The sequence below is a fragment of the Euleptes europaea genome, chromosome 11 (assembly GCF_029931775.1).
Source record: "Euleptes europaea isolate rEulEur1 chromosome 11, rEulEur1.hap1, whole genome shotgun sequence".
Classification (NCBI taxonomy): domain Eukaryota; kingdom Metazoa; phylum Chordata; class Lepidosauria; order Squamata; family Sphaerodactylidae; genus Euleptes; species Euleptes europaea.
The window spans coordinates 69571249-69583702 of record NC_079322.1 but is presented as its reverse complement, the minus strand read 5'-3'; the positions used below and the strand labels follow the sequence as shown (position 1 = coordinate 69583702).

General features: G+C 58.4%; 1 protein-coding gene across 1 annotated transcript in view; it reads right to left on the bottom strand.

The window, feature by feature from the left end:
* SHH (sonic hedgehog signaling molecule) overlaps positions 1 to 11048 on the bottom strand; it is a 36480-nt gene extending 25432 nt beyond the window's left edge. The window contains exons 1-2 of the mRNA XM_056858012.1: positions 10746 to 11048; positions 597 to 858 (exon numbers count right to left, since the gene is read on the bottom strand). Coding sequence (XP_056713990.1) covers positions 597 to 858; positions 10746 to 11048 — 565 coding nt within the window. The remainder of the gene's footprint in view (positions 1 to 596; positions 859 to 10745) is intronic.
* Positions 11049 to 12454: the final 1406 nt, after the last annotated feature.

Sequence of the window (12454 nt, the reverse complement as noted above, 5' to 3'; positions counted from 1 at the left end):
GTGTTAAATACTACTAGTCCTGGCTGCTGCTTCTGAGACCCAGTAATCGGTTGCTACATTATTTCATATAAATACTACTGGTAGTTAACAGTCCTGGCTGCTGCTTCTGAGACGCAGTAACCAGATGCTACATTATTTCATATATAAATTCTACTGGTTCAATACTACTGGTAGTTAACAGTCCTGGCTGCTACTGAGACCTAGTAATCGGTTGCTACATTATTTCATACAGCAACTGGCATGCTGGCACTAAATTTAAGTGAAGCGTTCCTAATCTCAGTAGTAACAGAAGTACAGAACTGCAGCATCTAGTAAGCTGTTCGGCTTACGGCCCAGTCTTTTCAGCATTCTTTACAGCACCCCCGCTGTTGTTAGTGCTGAACAAACGTGTGGTTGCATTCCATTTTAGCTGAAGTGCTACTAGAAGCTTACTACCGGTCGTAAGTTCTTAAAAGCCGCTTTGCAATGTGTGTCGTGAGCCCTGAGGGTTTCTGCCGGCTGGCAAAGGGAGACCTTTGAGGGGCCTGGGGTGTCTGGAGGGGGGCTGAGGAGGCGCTGCCCGGTCCCCACCCCCCGACCAGGGGGCTCCTCCTTACCGGCTTTGACCGAGCAGTGGATGTGCGCCTTGGACTCGTAGTAGACCCAGTCGAAGCCGGCCTCCACGGCCAGGCGGGCCAGCATGCCGTACTTGCTGCGGTCCCGATCCGAGGTGGTGATGTCCACGGCGCGGCCCTCGTAGTGCAGCGACTCCTCGGAGTGGTGGCCGTCCTCGTCCCAGCCCTCGGTCACGCGCAGCTTCAGGCCGGGCCACTGGTTCATCACCGAGATGGCCAGGGCGTTCAGCTTGTCTTTGCAGCGCTGCGGGGGCAACAGGGAAGCGGAGCGTTGCTGGGGGGGCACAGCGCGGGTGGGGGGAGCGCAGCAGGACAACCCTCCTTGCCCCCCCCCTTACCAAGGGCTAAACGACATGGGATCCAAACCACCGCCCCCTCCCTCTCCTGGAGCATGGATTCAGGGGCATGAATTGAGGAGGGGGTACCAGGAGGGTCCAGAGCCCCCCACCCAGGCCCACGATCGCTCTTTCTCTCTGGACAGCTCCAGAGCGCTCGGGTGGAGGATGGGGGGGGGGGCTTGGCCAAATGGCAAGGGAAGGAGGCTGCGATTCTCAAGGTAGCACAGCCTTTCTAGATGGCAGGTCGTGGAAGGGCTTGGCATGGGGGGAACCGATCCTGAGCGTTGCTGGGGGCGGGCACAGCAGGGGCGGGGGGGCAGCGCAGCAGGAAAACCCTCCTTGCTCCCCCCCCCCTTGGCTTAGCAAGGGTTAACGACCTGGGATCCAAACCACCGCCCCCTCCCTATCCTGGAGCAGGAATTCGGGGGCACGAATTGAGGCGGTCAGTGGGGGGGGGGTGCCAGGTGGGTCTAGAGCCCCCCACCCCACCCAGGCCCGCGATCGCTCTTTCTCTCTAGACGCCGCTTGGGAGAGCGCGGTTGAAGGGTCGGGTGGGCTTGGCCAGACAGCAAGGGGAGGAGGCTGCGATCCTCAAGGTAGCCGAGACTTTCTAGATGGCAGGGCTCGGCAAGGGGGGCACCGATCCTGAGGGTTGGGGGGGGGCTGATTTCAGCACCGGAAAGGGGGAGCGAGCTTAGGATCGCAGCCTCCGGGCTCCCTCGGGAGTCTGTTCCGCGGAGATCTTTCTTTAAGGCGGCCTGAGCGATGCCCGCTGATAATAGCGCGGGATGATCCTGCGGCGCCTTTAGATTTTTAGGATGAGCGCAAGGCTGGGTTCGGGTTCCATGTAGTAATTGGATGGGGGAAGAGAGGAGCTGAACAATAGAGGGATTCTAAGGACTCGTGGCTCAGTTTGTAGAGCCTCTGCTTGGCATGCAGAAGGTCCCAGGTTCAATCCCCAGCATCTCCAGTTAAATGGACTAGGCAAGTGGGTAATGTGAAAGACCCCTCTGTCTGAGACCCTGGAGAGCCGCTACTGGTCTGAGTAGACAATACTGACTTGGATGGACCCAGGGTCTGGTTCAATATAAGGCAGCTTCTTGTGTTCAACAGGAAGGCGACAGTCCTAGGGATCCATAATGCATGGCGTCCCATTACACTCAATGGGGCTTACGTTCGAGGAAACGCGCACCTAAGCCTGTCCTTCCAGCCCCAAAACCATCCAATGAAGCTGAGAGCTGGACTGGCCCAAGGCCAAACCACTGCTTCGTGGTCCCGCGACTCCGCACTAACCACTGCACCGGCCGGCTGTCTCAGGGGTGGCAAAGAAACAGGAGGTCTCGGGTTCGGATCTAGCCTCCGTCCGGAAATCTCCAAAGAACGGGTGGGGGGGGGGGAGCCGTTTTCTGTCAGCCTCACGCCGATTAAGAAGGGGGCGGATGCTACTGACCCACCTTCCGAGATTGTTGTAAGGATTACAAATCAATGCACGTGAATGCCCTGAACGCTCAAAAGCGTTGTATAAATGCTGCTGTTTGAAGATGTGATTTCTTGCCATTGAGGATCTCTCTCTCTCTCTCGTTCTTAGAACTTCGTGCACCACCGCCTGCTAAGGAGCCAGCTGGTGCAGAGGGGCACCCCATCGGTCCAGGTTCGATGCACCTTCTCCTCCCGCCCCCCAGCCCCCAATCCTTCTGATCTCAAAAGCGACCCTTCCTTCCCTAAGGCCATTTATGCCTGAAGGGTTTTGCCTTGGATTTGCCGCTCTCTAGATGCACATTTTCCCCATCCAAAATTCTCAAAACTCAACAATAAGCCCCCCACCACCACCACCATGCAGAGTTTTGAGATTTAGGACGGGGAAAATGTGCATCTAGAGAGCGGCAAATCCAAGGCAAAACCCTCCAGGCATAAATGGCCTTAGAGTTCCCTGCCCCCCACCCACCCCACCCCCTGTGCATTGGGGATCGAGCTCTTTCCAAAGGTCCTTTCTCATCAGCTGCAGACAAAGCAAAAGCTACCCGGACAGGACAGATTATTGCCTACCAAAAATGCCAGCGTCCCTGCCCCCAAAGCAATCTACTATCCGGATTCTAAGACGCATGCGCGGATTGCGAATACATGAAACTGCATTATAGGAGTCAGGCCATTGTTCTATCAAGGTCAGCATCGCCGACTCTGACTGGCAGCGGCTGTCCAGGGTCTCTGGCGGGGTTCTTTCACATCACCTAACTCAGGGGTGAGGAACCTTTTTTCCGCCAGGGGCCATTTGGATATTTATAACATCATTTATGGGCCATACAAAATTATCAACTTAACTCTCCCCCCTCCACGTGCATTTTGGCCCTGCCCCCTTTAACCCTTCCATTGTCGACACTTCCACCCCCAGCCCTCTTGTAGTACAGAGGGAATACGTTTCTCTACGGCCCAGTTTCTTGGGCTGTCCTAGCAGCTCCATAGCTAATGACTCTTCTGCAAGGGGGAAAGAAGGTTCCTTTTCTCGGCAAAACAAACTCACATCCGCCTCGAATAGAGGCTATTCCTGTCCGTGGGAGGGGGTGGATCACCAGTCTTAGATCCTTCTGAGCTAGAGATCTGCCAGGACCCACGAAGGGCCAGACCAAATGATTTTGCCGGCCTTAAACGGCCCCCGGGCCTGAGGTTCCCCACCCCTGACCTAACTGATCTTTTTTACTGGATCGGGGGACTGGACCCTGGATGCCAGGCAAATGCTCTGCCACAGAGTTTAGGCATAAGAACATTAGAACATAACAAAGGCCGTGCTGTATTCAGACCAAGGCCCATCAAGTCCAGCAGCCTGTTCCCACAGTGGTCAACCAGGTGCCTCTAGGAAGGCCACAAACAAGACGACTGCAGCAGCATTCTTCTGCCTGTGTTCCACAGCACCTAGGCCTCACTCCATAAGCTACTAAGTAAAAAAAAACTGGCCCCAGAGCACTATTCTTAGAAAAGAAACACATTTCAGGCAGGGGTTCCTTAAGCCAGGTGCTAGTCTCTGACATCTTAGATAAATTCATATGCAGATTATTCTATCAATGGTTCTTTAATCATAATGGCTAAATGGGACCTCCATGTTCAGGAGTATACCTCTGAATACCAACTGGGGGAGTGACAGCAGGAGAGAGCTCTCCTCTTCTTATGGGTTTCCTGGGAGGGGCGCTTCTTGGGCGGATGAAAGCCCCAGATACCAACAAACAATTTGTTCCACAACCCTGCTTATCCGAACAACAAACGGCCGAATCTGAAATCCATTCACACTGAAGTCAGTTAGGTTCCCTTCAGAGACTTCTAATGCACCCATAAGCCGGCGGGGACCCTCCCTGGTGTCAACGGGGCTGCCAAAGCCCGATCCTAAAACTAAACTTTACATTTAGGGAAGTCAGTAAACAAGTCATCATTAGGTGACACCTTTCGGCTCAATGTGTTAATTGGAAGTCAATCCTCTTTAGGACAATGGAGTTTAACTTCGAAGTAAATTGACCGAAGGCCGGTTTTCTAAGCAAAGATGCCGAAAACCTTCAAGCTAAGCATTCCAACTGCGCTCCCTGGACTTTAGCCTCGCATTCTCCGTTTCTGGCAGGGAGGGGGGAATATACATTCTATAGATTCTCCAGGTAAAGATTTGGCTTCAGCCCAAGACTGGATGAAGTGGGCGGGGTGCAGATCTGAATACTGCCCCATGCCAACTGAATCCCCTTCCCAACGTGGCTTGCTCACAGACAAATGCAATGTCAGAGAGTTTAAACGAGGCTGAACCTCTCTCCCTGAGCTGCTGGTTTTCTGCCTTCAGGGACGTTCAGGTCAACAGTGGCCATTTACGCAGGGGAGGTTTTGCCTTGGATTTGCCACTCTATAGATGCACATTTTCCCCATCCGGATTCTCAAAACTCAGCCATTTATGCATGGGAAGTTTTGCCTTGGATTTGCTGCTTTCTAGATGCATTTCCCCCATCAAAATTCTTAAAACTCAAAAATAAGCCCCCGTGTAGAGTTCTGAGAATTCAGTTGGGAAAAATATGCATCTAAAGAGTGGCAAACCGAAGGCAAAACCTTCCATGCGTAAATGGGTGTTCACATCCAAGCTCACACCTGCCGCCCGAGAGGCTGCTGCCTTGCTATTTCATTCCTGCACGGTGTCAAAACTGGCCTTCCCAACTCCCCTGCTTATGTCCCAGACTCCGCCCCTTCTGTCTTCGCCCCGCCCTCTCTGGTCAGCCGCTCTGCGCTGCCTGAGTGAAGACAGGCTTTGGGGGCAGAGGCCCTCTTGTACCGTCTATCCTCCGGCACTCTACGTTCAGGACAGAGGCAGGGGAAGGGCCGCGGCTCAGCGCTAGAGCCCCCGCCTTGTATGCAGAAGGCCACAGGTTCCATCCCAGGCTCGGAAAGCAGCCGATGCGAAAAACCCTGAGAGCCCAGGCGGCTCGGAGTGGACAAGGCAGACCTTGATGGCCCGTGGGTCTGCCTCAGTATCCGAAAACCTCTAGGAAGATCCTCCCTGGTGCAACCCATAATGGCACATTGACGCGGGTTTGGATGGCAATGAATGGGGGTTTCAGTCATGCTCGCCAAGTGCGGTGGGAACGGGTTTAGACACACATTCCTCGCCTGGAAAACAAATACTGTGGGTCCCAGCCGCGTCCTCCTCTTTAGAGGAGGTCTGTCTTCTCGAGGGAGAGAGAAGAGGACCCAGGTCTAGAGCCCCAAAGCGCATCTATCCATAGTCCTCTCGGTTATTTCCAAAAGCAATAGATGCGTGTTTACTCAGAAGCAAGCCACACCGTCTTCAGTGGGACTTCTGTTTCAAGGCCAGAATTGCCCAGAATTGTCATGTCACCCAGCCTCTGCCGGGCCTCGGCCTTCTCCAGGGCAAATTTTCCTAACACCTTACCAGTAGCTACTAAAGGCCTTTATCACCGTCCTAGGGGAAAAGAAAGGAGCAGGGAGAGGTAGGCTGGTGTGACCATAAGTATGTAAGAGGGGCCCTGCTAGATCAGACCCAGGCCCATCAAGTCCAGCAGTCTGTTCACACAGTGGCCAACCAGGTGCCTCCAGGAAGCCCCCAAGCAAGATGACTCCGGCAGGATTATGTGTTCCAAAGCACCCAATCTAATAGGCACGCTCCTCTGGTCTTGGAGATCTTACACTTTTGAAGGACCTGACCATATTGTGTGTGCGTGCTTGTGTCTAAAGTGGGTTTCAGCCCCCCCCCCCATGAGGTTTTCAAGGCAAGAGATGTTCAGAGGTGGTTTGCCATTGCCTTCCTCTGCATAGCGACCCTGGTGTTTCCTTGGAGGTCTTCCATACAAGTACTAACCAGGGCCGACCCTGCTTAGCTTCTGAGATCCGACCAGATCAGGCCATCCAGGCCGCACTGTTGGAGAGGAAAGACCTAGAGCAGGGGTGTCAGACTCAATTGTTACGAGGGCCAGATATGACATGAATTTCACTTGGCCGGGCCGGGCCATGCCTTGCCAGCCCAGATTGAGAATGGAGGGGGAGGCTGCCTCGGCTGGCTGGCGGGCCGGATGAGAGCTCTCAAGGGGCCTGATCCGGCCCCGGGGCCTTGTGTTTAACACCCCTGACCTAGAGGAAAACGGGGCAACCCAGGTAGGCATTACTATTGTTCTGGCGCTAGTGCTGGTTCGGTTTGAGCAGTTGCGGCGCTGGTTGTTTTGCAGCCAGGACGACTCCGGCCGTCCAAGAGACTAGGAGGCGGGCCGGGCAAAGTCCCAAGAGGCGGTGCAGAGGCCCGAAGCCGCTCGGGCTGGTCGGTTGCGCCGTCAGGACTCCCCCGGCGTCTCCTCGCCTCGACGCCCCTTAAGGCGGGGATCCAGCCCGTGGGAGTGGGGAGGCTGGATCCCCGCCGAGGGGAGGGGAGGGAAACCTCCGGACCGCCCCCAGCGCCCCCCTCCGTCCTTCCCTCCGAGATTTCAGGCGAGTGACCCTCGGAAGTGGCGACCAGCGCCCTTTCCTCTCCCCCCACCCACCCTGGCTCCCTCCCCTTCGCAGCAGCAGCCGCCCCCTTCTCTCTCTCGCCCTCCTTAATCCCTTTGCCAATCGATGCCTGCCGGCGTCTGCTCCGAAGCAACGTCGCGAATCCGACGGCGCGGCCGAGTCCCTCTTTGCGCGGTGACCCGGGCGCAAGCCCTGCTCGCTCCCGCGGGGCTTACTCCCCGGGAAACACGCCTAGGATCGGGCCGCGGATCTTCGCTGCCCCTCCGCCGTTCCTTCCCCCTCCTCCTCGACACCTGACAGGCTGGGTCTTGGGGCGGGGGGGGGTGCGCGCCTTTGCCCTTCACTGGCTCCTGGATACACCCCCCCCTTATTTCAAGCGAATTCCAGCTTTATCACCCACGGCCTGGCACCCTTATCGCGCCTCCAGATCCAACCAATGGAGGAGGCGGGCAGAGGTCTAGGTGAGGGCTGGGTGCGGGAGGTGGGGGGGGCGGCGTGTGTGTGTGTTTGTGTGCGTTGCGTGTTGCATTGCGCTCTCCAGGGCGGCCGGGCCACCTGTAAGGAAGACGGAGCCCGCCTTCGGGAAGGCTCGTTCTGTTTGCCTTCTTTCTCTCCCTCTCATTCCCCAAGTTAATATTAACCAGCAGCTCATGCATTCAAGCAGCTATTCGGAAAGTTGAACGACTCCGGCCCAGGGCGACAGATCTGCGCACACACACACACGCACACCCCCTCCAAGGTTGAAGGAAGCAGAGGGAGGCCAGGAGGAAGAGACGGCCCAGCTGGGCAGGGGAGAAAGAGCGTGCCGGGAAGGAGGCCGGCGGAGAAAAGGCGGCCGCCCCGCCAGGGTCGCGCCAGTGGCTAGAGCCTTCCAGAAGGAGAAGAGTTGGGTTTTCTATGCCGGCTTCCTCTGCCACTTAAGGAAGAATCAGACCGGCTTACAATCCCCTTCCCTCCCCCTCCCCACAACAGACACCCTGGGAGGTAGGTGGGGCCGAGAGAGCGGTGACTAGCCCATGGTCGCCCAGCTGGCTTCATGTATGTGTGTGTGTGTGAAGTGCCGTCAAGTCGCTTCCGACTCATGGCGACCCTATGAACGAAAGTCCTCCAAAATGTCCTATCTTTGACAGCCCTGCTCAGATCCTGCAAATTGAAGGCCGTGGCTTCCTTACTGAGGCTTCATGTGTAGGGGCGGGGAAACCAACCCCGTGCACCAGATTAGAGGTCGCCGCTCCTGCGGAGGAGCGGAGACTCGAACCCGCTTCTCCGGATCAGAGGCCACCGCTCCAAACCACCGCTCTTAGCCACGACGCGACGCCGGCTCTCCAAGCAAAGGCACCTCTCCCCCCTACCTCCATCGCCGCCCTCCCGCCTGGGCCCGGGCCAACCCGCGTCTCCCCCAGCCCTAGTTGGTGAGACACCCCCCCCCCCCAAAAAAAACCGCACCGGCATCCTTGCATCTCTCCCCACGCCCTTCTCCCGCTTCTGGGCCTCGGTGGGCGACCCCCGACGGGGCCCGACCGCGCTGCCCATCTCTGCCCAGACTCCCCCCCCATTGCACCTTGCATGCCCCCCATGCACCGCGGAGGGGAAAAGGAGCGCCCCTAGGAGACCGGGGTGTGTGTGTGTGGGGGGGGCATTTGTTTCCCCTTCGCCTTCGGGAAGTTGACAGGAGGTCAGAAGTTCAAACGCTGCCAGCGCCTGCAGGAAAGGAGGCCACAGCCGCCAAGCAGGCAGCCAGAGGGAGCGCCGGGAGGCTCTGGGCAAGCGGGCAGGAAGGGCGAAGGGAGACCCCCCCCCCCATCCTCTATCTAGGTTGCCGGCGCGAAAGCGCGCCCCACTGCCCCGCTGCACGCGCCCAGGGAGGAGACGCGTGCTGACATTGGGCTCGGGAGACCCAGGGGCGCAAACGCACGGTCGCTTGAGCCTGCTTTCTTCCCTGTTCCAGCCAGGATCCAGCCAGGATCGAACGCACGGCCGTGCGTTCGATCCTGGCTGGATCCTGGCTGGAACAGGGAAGAAAGCAGGCTCAAGCGACCGTGCGTAAGCCGGACTGGACCAGACAGCAGGGGAGAGGGAGAGGGACGCGCGGCCGGCTTTTCCCGGGGCTTCCTCGCTTCTCTTGCGAGCGGCCAGAAGACGACAGCAGCAGCAGCAGCAACAGCCGCCGCCGCCGCCTTTGCAGAGGATCCCAGCTGAAACCCGAGCCGTTGCGATCGATACGCGAGAGGAGTAAGTGGAGCTGAAAATGCGCCTTGCAGCCGCGCGCCTCGCCCGCCCGCCCCCCACCGCGCGTCTTTGCAGCTCGGGAGGGAGGGAGGCAGGGAAGGAAGGAAGGGGGCCCTGGGCAGCGCCGGGGATTGGGTCGCCTCGCCCCAGAGCCGGCCGGCTCCAGCCCTGCCTTCCCCGGTCCCCCCCCCCCGCCCGCCCGCCCCCCTCCGGCTCCCTCGATGCCTTCGGCCGCATCGATCCGGCCTCTCGCCTTGGCGGCGGCGGCGTGGGGCCGGCCGAGGCTTCCCGAGGCGGGCGGCTCCGGCCTGCGCAGATGTCACCCGGGCTCGCGCGCCTCGGCCTGGCGGAGCGGCGCGCGCCCCGGCGCTCCCAGGGGGGGCAGGAGGATTTAAGGTGGTCGGGCCGAGATCGCCGCCCCCTCGGCCCGCGCCGAAGCCCCGGGACGTGCGGCCCGGGGAGAAGAGGGGCGGGGGGAGGAGGGGGCCGAGTGCGGGAACCCCCCTCCCCAGACCTCCAACCCACCCTAGAGACTCCCGCTGAGTTCTTATTATAGGACCCAAGGTGGGGCTTAAATCTATTAATGGGGGGTGGGGGTGGAGAAAAGGCTGTTGACCTATATTTGGAAGGCAACCCAGGATGGATGGCAGCTCCATCGCAGGTAGTTTGAAGGAACTCCGCAACTAGGAAGCTGGAGCGCTGGGACCGCATCTGCCCCAGAAACAAGCACGGGTCGTTCCCCATCAGTAAGGAGGGTTACAAAGAACGGGAATGCCGCCGGGGATTGGGGAAAGGGGTCTAGGTTCTTATCTGGGCCCTGATCTAAGATGCACCAGATGACACCGGACATCTTTGGAAAGCCAGACTGCCATGCAGGGCTGGCGAAGTGACCGCTGGAGAGAGAAGGAAGGCGAGCATCCTTAAGGAGATATCGACAGATGAATGCTGTGGTGGGCACGGTTGCAAGAAGATGGTTCTTGCCTGAGCATCGTTGCAAGCGAATGGATGGCCCTGCTAATAACCCAGGTTTATTAGCCTGATTCGCGTTATTTATTCCCACCCTCGGCCTTTGGGGCTTGCAAGGCGGTATTTTCTATCTTTCTTTCTTTTTAATCCCCTATAATAAATAGCATCTGAGATGCCCCAGGGAGAGCACATCTTGGCACGGGGATCTGTGCACTTGGGTTTTCTTGGAAATGCACCCGATTCCTTAGACCCTGTGGATCCTAGAAGGGGGGGGGGGTCAGAGGCAGGCAGAAAGACAGGCTCCTCGACCAACTCCCGGGGCACGGCGCAACCCTGCGCACCCCCCAAGCCCCCTCCCTTTCCCTGCAGCCTCCATCCAGCCTGCATCGAGGCACCGGGGCAGGTAGGGGGAAACCCACCGGCGCGCGATTTACTGCCCCCTGCCTCTGGGTCGCCCAGGGATGGATGAACTCTCGGCGGGCCAGGGGAGGAGCCCCGAGGGAGAGAGGATATGGGGGTGCGGCCGCCGGGGATGCTCCCGCCGGTTCGGCGCGCCTCCCCCGCCGGTCCGCGCCCTCCCGGCGGGAGCAGGGGGGGGGGAGGAAAGCGAAGCCAGTCTGACCTGAGTCATCAGCCGGTCGGCTCCCGTGTTCTCCTCGTCCTTGAAAATAATGTCCGGGTTGTAGTTGGGGGTCAGCTCCTTGAAGCGCTCCGAGCTGCGGCTGATCTTGCCCTCGTAGCGGCCGCTGGCCCCCAGGGTCTTCTCGGCCACATTGGGGATGAACTGCTTGTAGGCCAGGGGGGTCAGCTTCTTGGGGTGCCGCCGCTTGCCGAAGCCCCGGCCCGGTCCGCAGGCCAGCCCGCCGGAGAGGAAGAGGGCGCCGAGGAAGAGCAGCGGCAGCGCCGGCCTCCCCGAGAGCAGCATGCCGTCCCCGGGGAGAAACGGCCGCCGTCCCCCCCCCTTCCTCCTCCTCCTCCTCCTCCTCCTCCTCCTCCTCCTGCCGCCGCCGCCTTCGGTCCCCCGCCCGGCTTGCGCGGTGCTCTGACTTCCCCGCGCCTCGGTCTCTCGCTCGGCGTCTCTCGAGATCTGCGTCTCCTTCTTCCTCCTTCTCCGCCTCGCTCGCCTCCTCCTCCTCCTCCTCCTCCTCCTCCTCCTCCTCCTCCTCCCGCGCCTCCGGGCTCTAGCCCCCCAGCCCTGGCGACACAGGTGCGGCGACCGGGGCTTCGGGGCGGCTGCCGCCGGCGGGACTCATGGGCGTGGGATCGCGGCGCGGCCAGGCGGGGAGAGACACGCGAGGCAGAGGCGGCAGCAGCGGGGCGCGCTCGGGATCCCGCGCGGAGCTCAGCTGGGCAGGCTGGGGCGAGGAGTCGGCCTTGAGTTATATTATAGCTGCCAGTGCTGAGTTCTGATTGGCCGGGGCCGGGCGAGCTCGCCTGATGCATTAACCCTCGACGAGGCGCGCGCGCGCGCCCGGGGGGGGGGGGGAAGACTTGGAAGATCGCGCTCGCCCGCCTGGGACCTGACGGGCTGAGAAATAGAGGGAGCGCGGAGGGCGCTTTCTCGGGATAGCATCGATTATCCCCCCCCCCCCGTTAAACTTTCTTGGCAGAATGGGACATTTATCAGCAAGAGTAACAGATGTTGGTGTGGAATGCCTTCTTTCCTTCTTTCCTTCCTTCCTTCTTTCCTTCCTTCCTTCTTTCCTTCTTTCCTTCCTTCCTTCTTTCCTTCTTTCCTTCCTTCCTTCTTTCCTTCTTTCCTTCCTTCCTTCCTTCTTTCCTTCCTTCCTTCCTTCTTTCCTTCCTTCCTTCCTTCTTTCCTTCCTTCCTTCTTTCCTTCTTTCCTTCCTTCCTTCTTTCCTTCTTTCTTTCTTTCCTTCTTTCTTTCCTTCTTTCCTTCCTTCTTTCCTTCTTTCCTTCCTTCTTTCCTTCTTTCCTTCCTTCCTTCTTTCGTTCTTTCCTTCCTTCCTTCTTTCCTTCTTTCCTTCTTTCTTTCTTTCCTTCTTTCTTTCCTTCTTTCCTTCCTTCCTTCTTTCCTTCTTTCCTTCCTTCCTTCTTTCCTTCCTTCCTTCTTTCCTTCCTTCCTTCTTTCGTCCTTTCCTTCCTTCCTTCTTTCCTTCCTTCTTTCTTTCTTTCCTTCTTTCTTTCCTTCCTTCTTTCCTTCCTTCTTTCCTTCCTTCTTTCCTTCCTTCTTTCCTTCTTTCCTTCCTTCCTTCCTCCCTTCCTCCCTTCTTTCTTTCTTGTCTGGGTGTATTGCTGCTATGCCACTCTTCAGCCTCCAGACGGTTGGAAATAGTTACGCAGGAACACAACCACATTGATTTGAGTTTT